This window comes from Meles meles, chromosome 12 (assembly GCF_922984935.1).
Source record: "Meles meles chromosome 12, mMelMel3.1 paternal haplotype, whole genome shotgun sequence".
Lineage (NCBI taxonomy): Eukaryota > Metazoa > Chordata > Mammalia > Carnivora > Mustelidae > Meles > Meles meles.
Window position 1 is genome coordinate 12,801,074 of NC_060077.1, and position 21,611 is coordinate 12,822,684.

The following is a 21,611-nucleotide window of genomic DNA, read 5'->3' on the forward strand; positions in this document are numbered from 1 at the left end:
TGGGCTGCAGAGCTGGAGGCCCTCAGTGCCCCTCACCCCTGCTCCCGCCGGAGAACAGTCAGCACCACACTGTGAACTTATCATAGAATAGATTTATTTACCCGAAACCATGTCTGTGCAATGCTTGTTACCAGCACAGAAACAGACAGCTGATCTCTATTTACAGTCTAAAGTCAAACATGCTTTGTGATAAATTGACGGTTAGCATTTTATTAAGATAAATGCATCACAAGAGTCGTATTGCACCAACATCTGTCTACGGTTTCTGATTTCATTAAATAAGTTACATTTAATACAGTGCAATAGCTGTTTGCACACTCAGAAAAAGGCAACAAGTTATGAACTAGAGGCCTACATTCTAACCTTTCAACACCTGTAGTGTTTTCAACAGATTTATAAATAAGCAAACTGTACAGGGCCAATTAAAAAGTAGCAGGTTTAAATGACACCACAGAGAAATCTGGCTACTTACAACTGAAGGCATGCATTACAACTGAGTATTGTACATTTATATAAACTATGACATTTTGCACAGAGAAACATGGAGACTTGGCTGATGGCTTCTAAGTTCTCAGATAAGGTTTCAGAACCTCATTCTTCTTGCAGCAAAGAAACCAAAGTTCTCTGGAGAGGCTTTCTGATTCATTAAGCTAAATTGTACATTTGTAATTACTATTTTGATTTAAAAGCTAAACCCCATTGGTAATATGTTTCCTCCACATTAACACACAATGAGTTGGGGACTTTTTCTACTTTTCTTTTTCCCCCAACATCAATCATGCAGAGGGCTGGTAGATGTGTTGCTAAAACGCACATGCACGCAACCGAACACCCTTATATTTCTGCAAAATGGTTTAGGAAGCGGTTACTCCAGTATTGCTGAAAAGGAAAGAGAGAGGAAATCAGCTTTATGATATATGGGAAAGAAATGTTAGAATAACTATTTAAGATTAATAGTGACAAGGAATAGCGAGAAGGAATATTCAGTTTGACCTTTTAAGATTTCAAGACCAGCATTTCTGATTAACTGTCCCTGAGGTGCTGCCTACATAGGGTAGCAGCTAGAAACCCTGGCTTGGCAACACGGACCCTTGTCGTCCAGCTAAAGAGCAAAGGCCACCCTGGCTCACAGAAGAACCCCACCAGGCAGACATGTAATCGCTTCAGATGTAACGGAAGGGAGATGGGCAAGAGGAGGGGAGGTTCTCGGTTAGCAGTGCAGATGGTAAGGAAGGTGAAGCAGAGGTGAGCAGCGTGGCAGAGTGCGAAGCCTCTGGTTCCTCCCGTTCCCTACCCTTCCTCCCAAGGGGCTAGCCCTGCCCGGTTCTAGAAGGGGAGCTGCGGTCCTTACCCCCTCTCTGAAGAAGGCTGGGGATTATGGTCACTGTTAGCTGCGCGGTGGTTTTTGACAACATTGGTGCTTACATTAAAAAGGCAACAGACGATGTGGCAGCCTTAGCTCAGGGCACTGCGCACTGCTGCGGCGGCGGGCAGGTGCTGTACAGACCTTGAGCTAACGCCTATAGTGGCCTACCCCTGAGGTCTGCCACCGCAAGGACATTCAAGGGGCTGAGGCCCAGTCTGAGGGTTGACGTGGTAGCAGCCGCTTGTGGGGAGGCTGGCACTGGCCCTGCTTGTCTGGGAGCTCGTGCAGCTCACTCTGCACCCTGTGCCCCCTGCTCTGTGCAGATGAAGAACGAGCTGCTGGAGCGGGATCCAGCTGGGCACGTGAGATCGCCACCTTCCCGGGCCAAGCCCTATCAAAGAAGCTGTGCGAGGCCCACCTTACTACCGACGAGAACACGGACAAGTTTTGGTGAGTCTGAAAACATTAACCTGACTAGTCCTGATGGCGGCAAAAGCAGAGGCCACCGGTGCTTTCCTGCCAGTGCTGGGTGAGGCTAGGTCTGGGCACCTGCCCCGCACTGCAGGAGGCCCGAGGCCAGGGATGTGCCCGCAACAGCTCTGTGGCTGAGGAGGGGGCTCCCGTGGGCGTGTTTCTCAGCAGCAGAGCCTGAAGCGGAGCTGACAAGGGGACGCTCCCAGCAGCCTGGGCTGAGCAAAGTGGGTGCCTGAACCACCTCCATGGGCCGGATAGGCCTGAAGCTGAGAAAACACAAGGCCAGAGCCGGCCCAGGGCCATCTGGGGCTGCGTGTCTCTGACGGCAGCAAACCACATTCCACTTCTTCTGCAAATGCCACTACATCAAGGAACCAGGTCAGGAAAAGCTGTTTGCTTAAGTCTGGCTTCCACTGACTAGCACACCAGCAAGCTCAGACATCCGTCTTGGTTTGCAGCCAAGGTGCGCTCCTTGCATTTGATCACTCAACCGCTTTTTATGCCCAAATCGGCAAAACCCACCCTCCTTCCCCCTCTATATTCTCTGCCAAATAAACCAGCCTCCCTTCCTCAGAGACCTTAGTGAGCCAGGCCGGGACTGCCATCCCCTTATACTCAGACCTGGGAAGCTGGCAGCACCTTGCTTAATATCCATTAACTTTCCCCCAAACACTGAGCCTTTACACCGCATCTCAGGGCTGGCCCCGGTACTTTCGTAAGAACAGGCCGGGGCTCACAGGGAAGGAGCTGCTGCCTCGGCCTCCTTCACCCTGGCTCACGACTAGGCTGGCTGGTTGCTAGCAGAGCCACACCCTCCTGACGAGTCTCTCTCCCACCAGGCCCTCCTCAACATCTGGCCGAGCCGCTGTCCCAAGGCCGTGCGTGCAGTCCACGGCCGTCACGAACCTCAGGTCCACTAGCCTGCCCCGCGCACGCACAGGTACCCCGCACCATACTCTTGCTGCTCTCGGAGACAGTCACAGAGCACAGCAGTACATGACACAAGGGACGTTCCGTTAAGCGTCACAGCTAGCTCACTCAGTGGCAGTCACCTTTAGGCTAAAGCATCAGGGTTCCAGGGAATACTCACGTTAGTTGATGGATGTTGGAAGGCATTGGAGGAAAACACCATAGTTAGGACAGTTAATGACTTACACACGGTTGGTAAGACCGATCTCAAACATGCGCAACACATCACAGTAACCATGGTGCTGGTTAGTGCCACATTCCAGTAAAAATAGTTCTATACAATATGTTCATTTGGTCATGTGCTATTTACAGATTTTTACAAAAACACATACACACACACGTACACACACACTCCCCCTCATGTTCTCTACACCAGGCTAAAACAGGCCAGCAGAAACTTGCAAAAAAGTATCATGGGTGACAACAGGTGCCTGTGTGTTCATTCCTACAGCTACCTATGCAGCAGAACACGATCCTCCTCCTCCTCGGGCACAGTAAAACTCAAGTTCTGAGCTAAGAACTTAAGAGAAAATTGGACACAATCTGTTATAGTTCAAGCTAAGCCACTTAAAAGTTAAAAACAAGACAGTTATTTTTTCTGTCCATTTAAAATGTTTTATTTTCCTTTTTAAACTAGATTGTGAAGTGCCACTGAAATAGGCAATGTTGGCAAAACAATGTCTGTTACAATAAAATACATTAGACATTTAAATAAATAACCTTAAAAACTATGTGGGGGGACACGAACCCAGTCGATTGAATCTGGAACAATGTTTTCTGCACAAGCGAGAACAGGCATACCTCTTGTTAAGACTGATGTAAACAGAACCATCGGAACCTACAGGAGAAGCAGCCGAGCGGGGCCAGGAGTGGGGGTGGGAGTGAACGGGGCCGGGGAGTGAGGGAAGTGGCAAACCAAAAAATACTGACTGAGGTAGCAGTACTCTGCTCAGTGCAGAAAAATTGGCTTATGAATAAAAATTAGACTGTGATCTCAGATTAAATCCAGATGATCATGCAAAAGACACAATACATGCTATTTAGTTTTAGGAAAAAAAAAAAACACCCACACACATTCATTTCCTAAAATCTGCTGCCAATTAATTTGCTGACAATGTCTGCTGGCTCAACTATTTTTTTATACAAGGATGAGTATTAAACAGAACACTGTACATGCTTTTTCATCTACAAAAAAATATTTGCATAAAATAGTGTTAGTTCTCTGTACATGTCAATGGACACTTTAATTATGTGTATAAAAAAGGAAAATCTTGCCCCACTGGAGTCAGAAAAGCAAAACAAAATCTAGAGTATGAAATCTCCTTCACCAGCCAATATGTTCATGTGAAAATTCAGCAGAAATAGACAGTTGCTTTAAACAATAAAAAAATTAATTGATTAAGTTAAACATCTTCTTTATGTAAAACTGTCAGTCAAGACCAGAACATATCACTAAAGTTAGTGTCTGTGCTATAGACCCAGATCACCAGGGGCATTATGAGCAGCACAAACGGCCAGGAAATCCCATCGGTGCATGCCGAGAGCGAGCAGGACTTGGTGGCAGGCTGCACACACTCTTTACCAGGTTCCAGGTAGTTGCGGGCCACAAACTTGAGCGTCTCGTCCATCAGAATCACAGGCAAGGAGATTTTCAGCACCATCAGCCACTGGGTCAGATTCAGCGGTGTGATCTGGAAAATAAGCTGAAACACGAAGAAGCTCTGTCAAGCTCCCAGACCTCGCAGGACAGGCAGCAAGGCCCCAGCCTCGTTCCTGGCCCCACCAGCGCTTACTGGCAAAGGTTCCACGTAGAGGATGAGGAAGTGGAGCGACATGGACAGGCAGATGGAGCCCACGAGCCAGATGTTCTCCCAGGGGGGCATCCTCAGCAGGGACTGGTTTTCAGACAAGCTGCAGAACAACGAGACGTACGTGAAATAAGCCGCCTAAAAGGCAAAGGCCCTCTTCATGAGTGACCAAGACTGTCCCAAGCCATGCTTCAGTAAGGCAGTGGCGAACCCGGCATTGCCCACTAACCTAATTCTACTTAGTGAAGTTTCTACAGTGGCAAAATTAAAGGAAGAATGTTCAGATGTAGGACAAACTTCCCATTTTAAATCTAGGTTTCGGCACAGCGGACTCCATTTCAATGGACTTAAAGCTGCTCTCAATTGCCCTTGACACTGACACCGATGCCGTTTCAAAATTTCCATTTTTGTCACTGGCTTGTAACTGGATGTGACACCATTTGTCTCACTGCTCCAGGGCAAGAGTGCCTTCCCTGTGGGCACCGGCATACAGGGGCACCGAAGGCCCTATTTTTGGCCCCTGCTGTCTCAGAAAGAGCATGTGGTTAAGCACTCCCACTACTTCCCGGAGGTGATGACGACTCAAGTTTTTAAAACCGGTGCGGCCTGTTCTTTCTTTCTGGGAGGGAGGAGCTCTCCCGCAGATCCTCCAGCAGCGGCCACAGCCGGTCCCCAGGGCACTGGCTGGTGCAGCTCTTGCCCCAGCCTGCCGAGGTTTCACTGACCTGTTGAGGGCGTTACACATCTCTATGGTTACTAGAACAGACAGCGCCATTGTCATCGGGTACGGGGACTCAAAGATTGCACAATCCACTCCTTCAAAATCCGGGTTGTCATCTTTACACTGTAGGAAGTGGCTCTGCAACAAATGCCAATTGAGTTTGTCATCAGTCAAGTCCATTTCCAAGGTCCGTGTCCCCGTTCCACAGGAAGCCCTGGACACAGACCCACTCAAGATCTCACCCCACCTCCCAGAGAAGCCTTGGGTCCTTCAGGATCATCTTAGATGCTACTGCCAGTTATCTGAGTGTTAAGGTTACTTGGTAGGCACCCAAACCACAAAATGCAGACACATACCAGCTGGTAGAAGGACACCCTTGGACCTCCGTCGGCAGCAATGAACCACCACGCAGCGGCACCCACGGTAGCTGCGCCAACGTAACCTGGGAAGAGACACAGGCGGTGTCTGCAGCCCCCGCTCTCACTGCAGGTCCTGCCTCGTGGGCCAGTGCCTGGCAGAGGGGACACCGGGTATGACGATGTACAGGAGAGCCTGTGCCGCCACTAGCAACTGCTCACTCCCTTCAGCCAAAGCACCCAGAGGGTTTCTGCAAGGAGAGGGGTGTGTGCGGTATGAAAAACTAAGCAACTTTTCCAGAGTTTGTGAGGAAGAGGACCTACTGGAATTGGCTAGACCTTAACGCTAGCCAAGCCCCTCTCAAACCGGTGGCTGATGTTTACGGCTGCAGGTACGTGCCTCCACAGCGTCTCACTGTGCTGGAGCACCAGGTCACACCACCCAGGACTCGGAGGAAAACTGATGCTCCCAGTTATCCACTTACTTGCTCCATCAAAGGCCTGGCAGAACCGTTATGTGGAAATACCACCAGAGCAGTCAGTGCAGAATGCAAGCAACATGGCAAAACCCAAGGCAGATTCTGGGCTCACCTCCCCACCTCCCGACACCCCCAACCAAGTGGTTCTGAATTGAGCAAGTTTATTACAAAGCAACGGGGTAGTGAACACAGGGACACCACGAAGATGGTCCCGGCGTGGCAGCATCTACCAGAAGATACAAGTGCACACTCCCTCCAACCCGGCAGTTACACGGAAACAGGAGACAGCTGGTGGACAGGGACAAGGCAGCCACACACATACTGACATGGCAATTCCCAACAAACAGGGAGAAATACAGGCTTCAGCACATGTGTGTGTACAGCACACCAACACTTAAGAAAATATATACACAGGATAGATCAAGTTGCTAGAGTATTTCTGGAGGGCACAAGAGAAATTCAATATTGAAGGAGAACTGACTGGCTGAGAACCTTCCCACTTTATGCCAAAGTGTGCTTCTGGAATTTTAAATCATGTGAACATACTAATAAAAGAAAACAAAGAACCACCTTCCTAGTGAACCCCAGGGCAGTTCTTTTAACTCTCTGGCCTCACTTTCCTAAGCTCTTGAAGTGAGGACAAGAACCGGTAGCCAGGCAGGAGCAGGACGGCCAGATAGGCAGTATGAGGAACCGGACTGTGCCTGGAGCTCCTGTGTGTTTCCCAGGCGCTGCAGATGGATGCACAGCTCCCTCCTCTGCTCATGGGGAGCGGGGCTGAGTTTCACAGCTTGGGGATGGAAAGCCTGACCCTGACTCACCCCTGTATGCTTCTTCCCTTAGTTAAATCTGAAAACTTCATTCACAAAGGCACAAGGAATGACAGGGATAAATAAAACAAGGGATTAACTTTTCTGTAAACTGGGTATGCAGTTTATTAGACTCCATTTTTGGTTGCCCTAATACAGATAGAAATGTACTTTTAAGGAATGAATTTATAAAAATTTTGGCTCATAAACATGTGGTTTAAAAGTCAATGATATAAAAACTATACTCACAGCCAATGGCCAGGTAACGGAAAAAGAGCCATCCACTGATCAGGGGTTCCTTCGGGTTCCGGGGTGGTTTGTTCATGATATCCAGATCGGGAGGGTTGAACCCCAGGGCAGTGGCAGGCAGGCCGTCTGTCACCAGATTGACCCAGAGGAGCTGGACAGGAATTAAAGCCTCAGGAAATCCAAGGGCTGCTGTCAGGAAGATACTGTTTCCACCCGAAGAAAGAGAAAGACCCCAAATTATTTTGGCCACGACTTACACAGCATGAGCACCCTCTTCTCCTCCATAAAGCCAATGGACAGTTAACAATGACTGCTTAAAATTACTTTTGGGCCACCACAGAACATTGGTTATACCTAATTTCGAGTTCAAGCACAATGTTAGAAGGCCAAAAATTTTATATTCCTTTACCCAGTAAAACTCATTTCTATGTTCAAGGGCATCCTTTACACACAAGGGCAGCCATAGGACAGCCCTCCCCGGGCTGGAAGAACTACCTTCCTCCTCCTGCCTGGCCCTCTCCCCCGACTCATGCACAAAGCTGCTGCCCTTTGAACAACAGATCTGGAAAACTGGTCATCCCACGCCCCGACCTCAAAGGACTACAAGTGATCTCTCACGGGGACCCACCAGACCACTTCCCCCACATTCGAGGAGATGAGATAGCGGATGAACTGCTTCATGTTGTTGTAGATGGCGCGCCCCTCCTCCACCGCAGCCACGATGGTGGAGAAGTTGTCGTCGGCCAGCACCATCTCCGAGGCCGTTTTAGCCACTGCTGTGCCAGAGCCCATGGCAATGCCGATCTCAGATTTCTTCAGGGCGGGAGCATCGTTCACGCCGTCCCCAGTCTGAAAGGGAATGTAACCACGTCACACACATCCGACAAAGGCTCAGCCATCCTGAAGCGAGGGTAACGACTGGAGCCGTGGCCCTCTGGGCACAAAGAATTCTCATTTTTACAAGGTGGCATCACAAAACACACTTCATCTGGGAAACGTAAAATTGCCACGTGAGCTGAAGAGACTTCAGAGGGAAGTGGAACAAAAAGGACTTCAAAATTCATTATTTTTTTTAAGCAAACCAAACCTGAAGCTGCCCACATGGCAGTTAAGACGCAGCACTTGAATCCACACACAGAGAAATCTCAAGTAGAACAGGTGCAGAATGCAGAAAGAGGGAAACCATAACATGCCGTTTACAAAGGTCACGATCATGCAAAAGGACAAAACAGTGTCTGCAGATACACAGCCATCATCCCCATGGGTGTTTTTTAAACTTTTCCTGAACACCCAACACTGAATTCACAACAGTGGTTCCCTCTGGGAGAGGAGGAGGGGAAGGAAGGAGAAAGAGAGTATACCTGTAATATCTGCTTTCAAGTAACACATTTTTTTCTTCAAGTTTTACAGATAATCAACAGAAAGCAAATATTACACAACGTGAATGTGTCTGGGTGCAGAGTCACAGTAGGTAAAAATACTGCAAATGCCTCGCACATGGGCAGTTCTTAATGCCTGACCAGTACATCTAAGCTCAGGTAGGGTTATGGAACACCACAGAGTTATACCCTGAATCACTTTTTAGAAAACATGAGATAGAAAAATGTATCCTTTTGAGGTGCTTGGGTGGCTCAGTTGTTAAGTGTCTGCCTTCTGTTTGGGTCATGATCCCAGGGTTCTGGGATCGAGTCCTGCATCAGGCTCCCTGCTCATTGGGGAGTGGGCTTCTCCCTCTCCCTCTGGTTCATTCTCTCTCACTCACTCTCAAATTAATAAAATCTTAAAACACAAAGAAACATGTACACTTTAACCAAGAAAAAGACTAGATGTCACCAAGAATTTCCCCACAACTGATTCAGAAGGCATACTTCTACTTCCTAAACTACTCCAGAATCTTCACTCAGGTTAACATACAGCATGCCAACTACGGGTCAATAGAATTCTACAGAAAACCGCCTGATCGTGACAAAAATCAAGATACTGTAAATCTGGGACTTGTTACCAAAAATTTAAGTCAAAATTACATCTGCTGTGTCTGTGTAGTATGAGTCCAAAGGTACTCACCATAGCTGTAATCTCATCAAAAGACTGAAGAAATTCTACAATTTTTGACTTGTGGGAAGGTTCAACTCGAGCAAAACAGCGAGCATTCAAACAGGCATCTCTCTGGGCTGAAGGATTGAGCTCATCAAACTCCCGACCTGTAAAAGCCTTTGACGTCACATCCTCGTCCTGCCCGAAGATGCCAATGCGCCGACAGATGGCCACTGCAGTGCCCTTGTTGTCCCCCGTGATCATGATGACCCGGATGCCTGCTTGCCGGCACAGCTTCACAGAAGAGGCCACTTCAATTCTTGGAGGGTCCAGCATGCCCACGCAGCCAACAAAAGTCAGATTGGTCTACAGCAAAAGAATCACCTTACGTTCAAACAGGAAATTCTAGTTTCTCCCCTGGTGTAGAACAAGGGCCAGTCATACATTAACAGCAAAGGTCTCTGTATTTTCCTATAATAAATCCTTTAACTGTGGGTTGTACCTAAGATTAATATTCACAGAGATAGAAATCTAATGAACAATATTAGTTCCAATTAACTGGAAAGGATGAAAAACAGCACTACGTTCTTGTAATTAAATCATCCTTTAACTTTCATGAAAAACATACCAAGGAATAACAGCATTTTGATACAGGCCACTCTAGGGGCCCCCAGGACCCAAGTTATTCCTTATTCCTTTCAGGCGGCACTTCAGGAAGTCACATATGAGAAGGATGAGAAGGAATTCTATGAACAGACAAGTGGAAGGAATCTCCCAACTTGGTATTCTGACCTTTAGTAACTCGGGAATGTTTAAAAAAATTCCCAATTTTAAAAACATCTGAATTTACAGAGGAGTTGCAAAATAGGCTTTAAAAGTTTATTTAGCTCAAGTCTTAATTATTCTATCTTGAAAGTAACAGACGTGAATTAAAACTGTTAACTACACAGGTTGGAAGCAGCAAGCTGGATTGGAACGGTGATGCATTTGGCCTGCAGAAAAACAAATAACCACACCCCTTTCTTGGCAAAAGCAAGACTCATTTGACCTTTTACTGAAGGAGTACTGTTTGAACACAATGAATGTACAGGGTGTGGGGGAAGAAACTTTTCGTTAGCTAACCTCGTATTTAATAAAGTTGGCAGAGTCCTCAAGGTTCATTTCTTCTCTTCTCAGTGGGTTGTCGTGAGTGGCCAGAGCCAGGCACCGCAGTGTGTCGCTGCCACTACCCCATTCCCGAATGACAGACATGATCTTCTGTTTGACTCCCGGGGTCATAGGAACTTTAGTACTTCCAACTCGAATGTGGGTGCACCTGTCAATGACACCTTCGGGAGCACCCTGGAAACGTTACAGATTGAAGTCAACAACTGTATTTACTGGGCTCACCCAGGACGCTAATCCTGGTAAGAAATCTCAATTGCAGTCTGCCACACTTGCCTTCACAAACATTTTGCTCATCGATGTCCGGCTTGGTTTGTTTGGTGTACAATAAACTGACATCGATTTTCTATCACGTGAAAACTCCAGAGTAAATTCCTTTTTCATCAACTGCTTAATAACCTACAGGAGAACACCCATGGAATATTACTGGTTAGCAATTTCTGTATATTTTTCACTTGTTCAACAAATATTCACTAAGCACCTATTATGTGACAGGCACCTATTATGTTCATTATGACAATGAACAAAATAAGTAAGTTCTCCCCCTCATGAAGCTTAAACCTGCCCTCTGGTTTGGGAAAGACACACTGGAATGTAAACATAAAGCACTATGGAGAAAAAAATTTTAAGGTGGGGTGGGGGGGGGATGGAAAAATCTGTGTATGTTCAGATCACAACTTTACATAAAACAGCCAGAAGGCAACATGTGAGTAAAAACGTGAGAGCCAGGAGTGCAGAATGCAGGCTGGTAGGACCTGGCCTGTTCAAGGGGCCTCCAGGACAAGCAGCTGGAAAATCTTGCAAGACAAAGAGGTGAGAAACAGGTCGTAGGATGTTAAAAATCACCTTAAGGCACTTGTAACAAGTGAAAAATAGAAGACAAGGGAGGGTTTTAAGGTCTGGCAGTTGCATCAGAATGAGCTGAAGGGGGACAAGGAGCACCACTTAGTACAAATAATCCAAGAAATGATGGCAACTGTGGGCAGAAATAGGTGGTCGAGAGCACTGCTGCCTCACAGGAGTTCCTACTGTGGTAGGAAAGCTGTTCATGTAGCTGTCCAGTGTCGCCACTAAGCACCTGAGGAGTTTCAGGGAGCCAGCGGCCATGTATTACACACCAGCACGCTCACTGGAAGACTTCATGGGAGTTACTGCAGACAGGAAAGGGTGAGGACTGGGCTCTGGGGCCTCCCAACCCCTGGCAGGAGGTGGAAGATCCAACCAAGGGAGTCGGCAGAGGGCAGGGAGCAAAGAGAACAAGTGAAGGAATGTTTCAAGGAGGGAGAGACTGACAGCTTGGGTAAATGAGGACTGAAAAGTACCCTGCAGATTTAGACGCTCTTGGATCTGGATCGTGTATACAATCAAATTACCTACAACGTATACTGTGTCTTTTTATACCTCTGCTTTTTCTTGCCTTATTGCACAGACGGGGGCTGCCAGTAGAATACTGAATAGAAACATGGAAGGTAGAACTTCTGTTGCCACTGAGTATGACATTACTACAGGCTCTGTGTAAATGTACCATCAACTTGAAGGTGAAGTTTGCTGAGTTTTTTTTTTTAAAGATTTTTTTTTTTTATTTGGCAGAGAGAGATCACAAGTTGGCAGAGGCAGGCAGAGAGAGAGAGAGAGAGGGAAGCAGGCTCCCCGCTGAGCAAAGAGCCCGACGCAGGACTCGATCCCAGGACCCCGAGATCATGACCTGAGCCAAAGGCAGTGGCTTAACCCACTGAGCCACTCAGGCGCCCCACGTCTGCTGAGTTTTTATCATGAACAGAAATTTTATCAGATGCCTTTTCTGCATCCACATAATAACCTTATGGTTTTCCATCTTGATTTGAATTACCCTGATTCTCCCCTATCTCCCACTCAGACACACTCTCTAATGAGAATTACAGAAATCCCCAAGAACCTCAGCGTCCAGTGTGGGCAGTGATGAGTGGACTGACAGCCACCCTCTCAGCCGGCTGCTACCAGCAGGAAAAAGACCATCACTGAATTCTGCATTACCTGATGCATATGGAGCTCTTACGTGTTTAGTTCCATCAAGCATTTGTATCAAATGCTCAATAGAAAGACTGATGGAATATGTAGTGATTCTGACTAAGGTGTGGACCCAGGCCTCAGATATATGGGGTGGCGGTGGCGGTGGGCGGATGAACAAAACCATTTCTTCCAGCATTAGAATGGTCCAGAGTGGTCGTTATTTCCAAATGGCCCACTAGGCATTAAAAAGCTGGATCCTGCCCACTTTACCTCTGACCTACAACAGGCTCCTCCTTTCTGGGGGCTGGGGATGGGCATGAATTTGGATGTGGGAATTTTTAGTGAAGGAGCCCCATGATAGTCATTTCCGACATCCCCTGCCCCGCCCCACTCAGCTGCAGACCAAAAATATGAGGCAAAGGCAGCCATGAGGCAAGAAAATGCTTAGTTTGCAGACAAGAGAACAGATGGCTGTGCCCTTATTTGTGGTCATAACAGTTCACATACCACTTTTAAAGCTCCATGATACTACTTGTTTCCCTTCATTGAGTAGTTATAGGTCTAGAATCAAACAATTCTAACCCTCAGTTTCTGTGAAGCTAAGTCTTTAGGTTGCACTTAGTCACACCAACTAATAATAGAGCTGTCACGCAATGTGGCTTTGCAAGGACCAGCACCACCCCCACCCTTACCACCAGTCAGGGAGTGAGCTCTCTAATGGAGACAGGGGGCCTGGACTCCTCCCGTCCTATGGAAGTCACATATGTCAGGGCAGGATGCCACTGGACCTGCCCCAGACCCTCAAGACTAGGAGATTGCTGGCTGTGAGGTGTGAATCAGTACACTTCAGCAGAGATCTGGATCCTTAACTCTAGCATGAGTTTTCTTCCTCAAATAATGCAAAGAAAGGAGACAAGATGAAAGAAGGGGCGCGGGAGCAGGAATCCAGTTCTGCCTCACCCTGTAAGATCACGCTGAGTCACTGAAGGCCTCAGTTTCCCTGCCTGTAAGTGCCAGGCTGGACTGGATAGTCTTTTTTTTTTTTTTTTTTTTTTTAAAGATTTTATTTATTTATTTGGCAGAGAGAGATCACAAGTTGGTAGAGAGGCAGGCAGAGAGAGAGAGAGAGAGAGAGAGAGAGGGAAGCAGGCTCCCTGCTGAGCAGAGAGCCCGATGCGGGACTCGATCCCAGGACCCTGAGATCATGACCTGAGCCGAAGGCAGCGGCTTAACCCACTGAGCCACCCAGGCGCCCCTGGACTGGATAGTCTTAAAAACCCTTTCACAGCGGGAGATTCGGTGTGCTCACCAAAATGCTTAAAGAGCTTGAACGAGTAGATTCGAGAAAACAGGAAAAGTGAAACAAAAGAATACAGTAAAATGGCTGCTTTGAGAAATTTTACTAGAAGAGAAAAGAAGCTGGGTGCTAATGGGGGAAATAAAGTCCAAAAAAAGTTTTAAGATAAAAACCATATTACTATTTGTCCTATGCTGATAAAGATCCCGGGGACTAGGCGGAAAAGTGATAACGCAGAAGAGGGGGTGGGGCTTGGGGCGGGAGGAGCCTCTGGGCACCGCTGGAGTGAGGACAGCAGAGCGAGGACAGCAGTGCACACAGTGCCAGAGGCTCGGAGAAGACAGACCTTGGGGGCACAATGACTGTGTGTGGAAAGTATCTAGCGATACCTACGTTCTTGGTCAGATAGCCATCATTTGACCTGAGAGCAAATGTGGGGAAGGAGATGCCGCAAGTCGGCAGAGATAAGGTACATGTATCTTAGCTGTCTATGCGCGGGGAGCAAAGGGCAGCACTGACAACACACCGAGCTACAATACTGACCGAGTTGCAGGCATTTGCTCGCTCTATTTTAGAAAGACCCTTCAATTCGGTATCAAATACATTCATCTTCTCTACTAGGCAAGTGAGAGCAGTCTCTGTAGCTTCTCCAACTTTTTCATACACACCCTTTGCCTGTATTGGTTAAAAGCACAGAAAGTACAAAAGTAATAAATAAGCTTTTCATTAATGAAGACTTTCTATTGGAGGACAATTTCTTCACGTCACTCTTCTAGGGGCTGTTTTTATCTGACTCTGGAGCATATGACGCAGATAATTAAAAATATACTCAAAGTATGTTATCTTATTCTAACAACTAGGCTTTTTATTTCCTTTAACTATAAGAACCCACTAATTCAAACAGAGCTTACAAAAAGCATGTGTCACTGTGTGTTATCATTCTACAGAGTTCATGTGGGGTTTCTGTTGGGGACTGGCTTGTCTAATTTAGACAGAAACCAGCGGATTACTATATAAGTAAAATGGGAAAAAAGGATTCTTGTTGTTAAATTTTGTATCATCATCATCATCACCATCAAAACAACCCTCTAACCCTCAGCTTATCAAGGATGTAACAGTCCCCATCTTCAAAAAAAAAAAAAAAAATCAATACCCTATACCGTAAAGAAAACGTGCCCTGTTCGAGGTTGTCCTCATGTATAGTAGCTGCGCCACAGCAGAAGAGCGCGCCACATACACTGTGACTCTTAGCGAAGTGCATGCAACGCTCAGGGGACATAGGAAAGGCTCTCCGCTTTCTTTGGCTAGGTCACGCTGACTCGGATAAAATGGAAAGAGGAAATAAAATCAGGAGCCCTTACTTTCCAAAGGGTGGAAGGAAGGCTGGATTTTCATTCCACCCACCCCACCCTTGAACCAGAACAGCCAGGTCTACTTTCTCATTTATGAGAAGCCTTACCTCATTGTAATCCAACGCAGAATCATTACAAAGAGCACATATTGTTGCCAATTCCACAAGACCATCGTATTGATGACATTTAACTGGTTTATCATCTTTATGCCTATAGAAAAAGAAAATACTTTTAGAGCGCAGTGTGGTCATCTCTATTGATTTTTACTTAATTATACAATTTTGTGGACAAGAGCCTGGCAAGTATTCAAAAGAATCTGAGTAATGGCTCTTAGAAATCTGATGCTGGAGATAATAAAAGAATGCGTCTTTGATTGACATCAAGAACCAATCAGTAAAGACCAGAAGTTCTTGGTTAATGAAATTCTTCCACCACAGGTATCAATACAGAACAAACAGAAACCCCACTCGAAAAACTGGGCTCCAAGGAGCTAAATAAAGATGAAAAAAAGGTCTGACGTAATAACCTGTGTTTCCTCTTTCAAAGTATTAAAAAAATTCACGACTCCTGTAATTAATATGAACCACATTCAGAAAGCTTTTTAGATATACTGCAAATCTATCCAAGTCCCAAACTGCCAAAATGGGTCCTTTAGATGATAAAGCAGGTTTACTCACACTTCACCAATAGGTGCGTAGGTTGACCCAGTAATGGTAAACTCATTAAGGGAACAGCTGTCACCTTCAACTTTGTCCAGAATGAACATCTACAGAAAAAAGGCACAAATGTTTAAAAGGTATAAAAATATGCTGGAAAAAAATAATGTTTGATATGACAAAAAAGCATTTCTCACTTAGGAAAACAAACTTATAAACTGAAGCTGAACATGAGAAGTACTATCCCTTATTCCAACCAGATGCTATTTAAGATCACTCTCCCATCCATCCAAGAAGCTGAGAAAACAGCATCACTGACATGCTGAATAAATAAGCAGCAGCAGGGGCACCAAAGTCACAGAAGACAACCCACATGACACGTGAGTTATGAGGACTCTCAGTCAACTCCACAAACACAGCAGTGCTCCAGAGGGCTCAGAATTCCAAATTTCAAATGGCTGGCTGAGAAAAAAAAATTAGGTAGTTCTGCCCCAGAGCTAATAGTAAAAGCCTGGGAAGAATAAACTCACATTTCTGAGCTGCATAAACATTCCCTGAGTAAAATAAGACAAATTACTTCTCTCCTCCTTCCCACTTATTTTTATTGTGGCAATAGCTCATTTTCTATGAAGCTCCATAACCCCATGTGTACAGTATGGAGGCTGCAGAGCTGAATGAACTCATGTTACCAAGACAGTACACACACAAGCACATTTAGGAAGAGTCTCCATTTTATACAATAAAGTGATACGAGCTAGTTTCTTTTTAAAAAAGATTTTTATTTATTTGAGAGAGAGAAAGAGAGTGTGTGTGTGTGTGTGTGTGTGTGTGTGTGTGTGTGTAAGAGGGAACACAAGCAGGGCAGTGGGAGAGGGAGAAACAGGCTTCCTGCTGCGCATAGAGCCTGATGTGGGGCTCGATCTCAGGACCTTGGATGACCTGAGCCCAAGGCAGACGCTTAACGACTGTGCCACCCAGGTGCCCCATGAGCTAGTTTCTTAAAGACAAGAGGTTTCTTTTACCCCTCGGTTTGCTTTTCAATCCAATTCAGAAGCCCAGTTTAGAAAACTCAGATTTAGATGTGGTATCATGCAAATTGAAACTATAAAATCTTATCATAGAACACAAAAACATAAATTGCTATTTCAACTATACTTTTGTCACACCAAAATCCCTCTGAAACATGAACAATTAAGAATATGATCAAACTGGGGGCGGCTGGGTGGCTCAGTTGTTAGCATCTGCCTTCAGCTCAAGTCATGATCCCAGAGTTCTGGGATCAAGCTCTGAGTTGGGCTCCCTGCTCAGCGGGAAGCTTGCTTCTCCCTCTCCTGCTCCCCCTGCTTGTGTTTCCTCTCTCACGGTCTCTGTCAAATAAATATATCTTAAAAAAAAAAAAAAAAAAGAATATGATCGAACTGTTCTACAATAAATTTAAATATTAAACTCAAGTTGGGGCGCCTGGGTGGCTCAGTGGGTTAAGCCGCTGCCTTCGGCTCAGGTCATGATCTCAGGGTCCTGGGATCGAGCCCCGCATCGGGCTCTCTGCTCCGCGGGGAGCCTGCTTCCTCCTCTCTCTCTGCCTGCTTCTCTGCCTACTTGTGACCTCTCTCTCTGTCAAATAAATAAATAAAATCTTTAAAAAAAAAATATTAAACTCAAGTTATGAGAGCCAGGTAATGCCTTAAAAATTTAAAACATCTTTTCAGAGCATCCTAACTCCTACTCAGTAATTTTTTTTTTTTTTTTTTGGCCTTACAAGATTTGCTTGTTATGTAGCACTAACTCTGAAATTCCTAAAGCTTCATATTTTTTTTGTCTTTTTTTTAAGAGGCAGGGGAGCAGAGGCAGAGCCCGACGTGGAGTTCGGATCTCACAATCCTGAGATCACCACCTGAGCTCAAACCAAAAGTTGGGTGCTTACCCAACTGTAGCCACCCAGGAACGCCAAAGGCTTCATTTTTTTTTCTTTTCTTTTAAAAGTAATCTCTGTGGGGCACCTGGATGGCTTGGTTGGTGAAGCATATGCCTTTGGCTCAGGTTGTGATCCCAGGCTTGAGCCCCATGTCGAGCTCTTATTCTTGGGGAGCCTGCTTCTCCCTCTTCTTCCTGCTTGTGCTCTCGCTCTCTTTCTCTCTAATAAGTAAATAAAACCTTTAAAAAAAAAAAAAAAGTAATCTCTGCACCATACCCGGGGCTTGAACTCACAGTCCCTGAGACTGAAGTGTTGCATGCTGACTGAGCCAGCCAGTCGCCCAAAAAGCTTCATTTCAAAAGTATACTTAGATACAAATCAGCCTTGGAACGGAACTAATGCCATGAGCAAGACACAGAAAATATCTTAAAAAAGAAAGTATATAATGGGATTTAAAAGTGACTCCTGATAAAAAAAGGTTCTAGTTCAAACATACACAACCAGTGTCAAATGAGGAAAAGATTCATGTCCAAGGTCACATGCAGCCAGATCAGTGACACCTACATTTTTTTCTAACAGATACAGCACCTAAAAAAGGAAGCTTGTCAAATGGTTGCTACCAAAGATGCCTGACATTTTACAGAAGAGGAACAAAGGACCAGAGAGGTTAAAACACGTGCTCAAGGTTATATAACTATTAAGTAGAAGAAAGAGGACTGGGTTTAACTACCAATCTCTCCTATAAGAAAATCCAACTTTACCTTTTATTAGAAGTTGTGTGACCCTTCGATTTGTTACTAACTTCTCAGGGCCTTAATTTTTTAAACCTCTTGAGCAGGATTACCATCTGATTCAAAGTCACATGTGAGAAAGCAAATTAACTGTACTAAGCAATAGCAAAGCAAGTTAGCATTACTACTACACTTAATGTATGGTTTATAAAAAGTGAAACTCTTTGGGTTTATACCAATGTCCAAAATATTCTAAGATATACAGAATTCTAATCCGCATTAAGTAAATCTGAACGCACATGGGCATTTTAGACTGCAAGCAAGTAAACCATTTAGGAACTGGATGATGAAAGTATCTTTAAGTCAAGGGCAGTTATGCAACCCACTGCAAGAAACCTCCTGGAGAATACTGATTAGCATCAGCTTTCTGTCATAGAGGGAGATGAGAACAAAGAGGCAGGCTAGGCTGTTTCTTTAATAGAAGAAAATATCTTACTTAAACCAGTTACGGGAAAATATAAAAACAAAACATTTTTACTATGGACTCTGCTTTATTCTTAGTATGAAATCTGATTTGCTGCCAGAGTTTGAAATTAGTTGCCAACTAGCTATGTTATGCATAAGTTATGCAACCTTTTCTGTTTCTAAGGAATGAAAACTTAGGCAGCTGAGTCAAACCCTGCACTTCTGGTGCAACCCAGGACAGACGAGCAGCTTACCACCTAAGAGACAAAACACCTATCTGTTCATTCTAAGTTGGGATGTGGACTACACAAAGAATGGCCAGAGGGAGGCAGAGATGGAACGAACACCAGTGATGACTGTGTATCTAAAAATCATCACGAGTTTAAATTGGGCAAGATAAAGATTCAGAGGGTTTAACTGTATTAAAAACAATTTCTGGGGCACCTGGGTGGCTCAGTGGGTTAAGCTTCTGCCTTAGGCTCAGATCATGATCTCGAGGTCCTGGGATCAAGCCCTGCATCAGGCTCTCTGCTCAGCAGGGAGCCTACTTCCCCCTTCTCTGCCTAATAAATAAATGTCTTTAAAAAATTTTTAAAAAGTGTGCAATTCTGAGGTCTAAAAAAAATAAATAAATAAGAACAATTTCTAATGGGAAAATGTATTATCCCAAACCTGGAGTTATTAAGGCCAAGAGTATGTCCACATGTCCCTACGATGTCATTCAGAAGCATTCCTTTAACGGGCTCAAAGATGTAGTATTCTAGAAAAATATTAACATTGTTCCACTGTGCTATTACTAAGAGCTCATGTTACATGAAGTTGTGGGTTTGTGTGGCCTGTAGAAAAGAGAAGCTGTAGTTTTACTGCCCTATTGGATATTAACCAGGCTTTGCAACCTAACTCATGGCAATTCTGTGCTGTTATTGAGTACTTCCTCAAATGCTCTTGTAACCAGTTTTGCTGATTCCCTCATTATTTAAGATAATCTTTGGTATCCACTCAGTATATATATTTTTCCACTCAGTATTTTTATGAGTTGTGTACCTTCTGGAAAATTATACTTTGAAAAGACTTGTACAAAATTGTTTAAATAAAACCTAGGAAAAGAACATAGTTCAGCTGTATCAGTGTTTCTGTAGTTACTACTTTTCTAAGGGCAGGTTTTTGTTGTTTTTTTTTAAAGATTTTATTTATTTATTTGACAGACAGAGATCACAAGTAGGCCAGAGGCAGGCAGAGAGAGAGAGAAAGAGAAGCAGGCTCCCCATCAAGCAGAGAGCCCGATGCAGGGCTCGATCCCAGGAATCTGGGATCATGACCTGAGCCGAAGGTAGCGGCTCCAACCCACTGAGCCACACAGGCGCCCCTCTAAGGGCAGGTTTAAATAGTTTCTTATTTTATCCGCCCAGTGATGGTCAAAATATCCTAAGAAGGGAAGGATGAACACATATAACAAAGTAAGTTAAAGGCAATTATTCACCTTTCAAAATAGCATGTCTCATTCAATGTTTTATGGAAATACCAGTTAGAAGTTTGGCTAGGCAGGTATGGAGGGAACTGGCTGCTTTATAAAATTCTCTTCCTTTAAGGTTGGTCCAGTAACATACACGCCCTCAGGGACAGAGGAGCAGGAATACAAAAGGAACATAGTCACCTAACACATTTACAGACTGTCTATGGTCACCTTCCCCAATATAAGCACATCAACCATGCAGATACCCTTTATTTCATGAATCAATTTTAGGAATTAGAGGACTAATTCCTCTGGGGCATCAGATTACCTTGGACTCTGGCTATACACACAACCCGTTTGTTTAAGGCACTTAAAAAGGTTATCAAATTACAAATCCAAGGTTTTGATGGCATGAGGTGTACCAAAACTCACCACCCCACCAGCAAAGCATCTGAAATCATCCCACTTACCCTGCACACAGACATCTGGTTCGTTGTCAGTGTACCAGTCTTGTCCGAGCAGATAACAGAAGTACAACCAAGGGTTTCTACAGAAGGGAGGCTTCGAACAATGGCATTTTTCTTTGCCATTCTGCGAGTTCCAAGAGCCAGGCAGGTGGTGATGACAGCAGGCAGACCTTCAGGAATGGCTGCCACAGCCAGAGCCACCGCAATTTTGAAGTAGTAAATAGCACCCCTGATCCAGGAGCCTCCATGAACTGGGTCGTTGAAGTGCCCAATGTTTATGATCCAGACTGCGATGCAAATCAGGGAGATGACTTTGGAAAGCTGTTCCCCAAACTCATCTAGTTTCTGCTGGAGCGGGGTTCTCTCCTGCTCTGTTGCCACCATTTCATCCCGGATCTTGCCAATTTCTGTGTTCACTCCAGTTGCCACCACCACTCCCATGGCTTTGCCAGCAGCAATGTTTGTACCCTACGTCAGAAGTAGAGGAAACCAGTTATAAGATTAACACCGCACCCAATTTAAACACCGACTAGCAAACTCAGACTCATGTGGGTTTTGATTGGAGCACACAGACTCTCATATTCTACTGGGCCTTCTAGGGGCTGCTCTTCAGAGAACCAGCCATCCAACCTTGACGATCCAGGCAGCACGGTACAGCTCTCCTTTATTCTCATTTCATGTGGCTCCCCACTCGCCCAGAGCAGCTCCATCCTGACCCCCCCAGAATCTCTATTTACCATACCAAACCTGGCTTGCAGACTAGCTTTGGGCTCTAACCCCTCTGCGTTCCTCATCTTTTGAACTCCATACAGCCCTCAACCCTAAGCACTCTCCACTGCTGGCTCCAAAAGCCCAAC

At 45.3% G+C, this 21,611-nt stretch overlaps 2 protein-coding genes across 8 annotated transcripts in view; one reads left to right on the top strand and one right to left on the bottom strand.

Annotated features, from left to right (window-relative positions):
* Nucleotides 1-3,874, top strand: part of ANAPC7 (anaphase promoting complex subunit 7) — a 42,983-nt gene extending 39,109 nt beyond the window's left edge. For 5 of the 6 annotated variants that reach the window (XM_046024661.1, XM_046024664.1, XM_046024662.1 and 2 more), the window contains one exon: nt 1,690-3,874. The gene's annotated coding sequence lies outside the window, so the exon portion shown is untranslated. The remainder of the gene's footprint in view (nt 1-1,689) is intronic. The other variant, XM_046024666.1, reaches the window with a different exon arrangement.
* ATP2A2 (ATPase sarcoplasmic/endoplasmic reticulum Ca2+ transporting 2) overlaps nt 73-21,611 on the bottom strand; it is a 59,045-nt gene continuing 37,506 nt past the window's right edge. Inside the window, exons 8-21 of one of the 2 annotated variants that reach the window (XR_006821032.1) lie at nt 20,758-21,222; nt 15,745-15,833; nt 15,175-15,277; nt 14,259-14,390; nt 10,706-10,828; nt 10,388-10,606; nt 9,296-9,631; nt 7,860-8,080; nt 7,232-7,434; nt 5,695-5,780; nt 5,343-5,476; nt 4,603-4,720; nt 2,931-4,512; nt 73-879 (exon numbers count right to left, since the gene is read on the bottom strand). Coding sequence is in view for 1 of the 2 variants with exons in the window: in XM_046024660.1 (XP_045880616.1) it covers nt 4,243-4,512; nt 4,603-4,720; nt 5,343-5,476; nt 5,695-5,780; nt 7,232-7,434; nt 7,860-8,080; nt 9,296-9,631; nt 10,388-10,606; nt 10,706-10,828; nt 14,259-14,390; nt 15,175-15,277; nt 15,745-15,833; nt 20,758-21,222 (2,499 nt within the window). In the remaining variant the exon portion in view is untranslated. Of the gene's footprint in view, nt 4,513-4,602; nt 4,721-5,342; nt 5,477-5,694; nt 5,781-7,231; nt 7,435-7,859; nt 8,081-9,295; nt 9,632-10,387; nt 10,607-10,705; nt 10,829-14,258; nt 14,391-15,174; nt 15,278-15,744; nt 15,834-20,757; nt 21,223-21,611 lie in introns of both variants that reach the window. The other variant, XM_046024660.1, reaches the window with a different exon arrangement.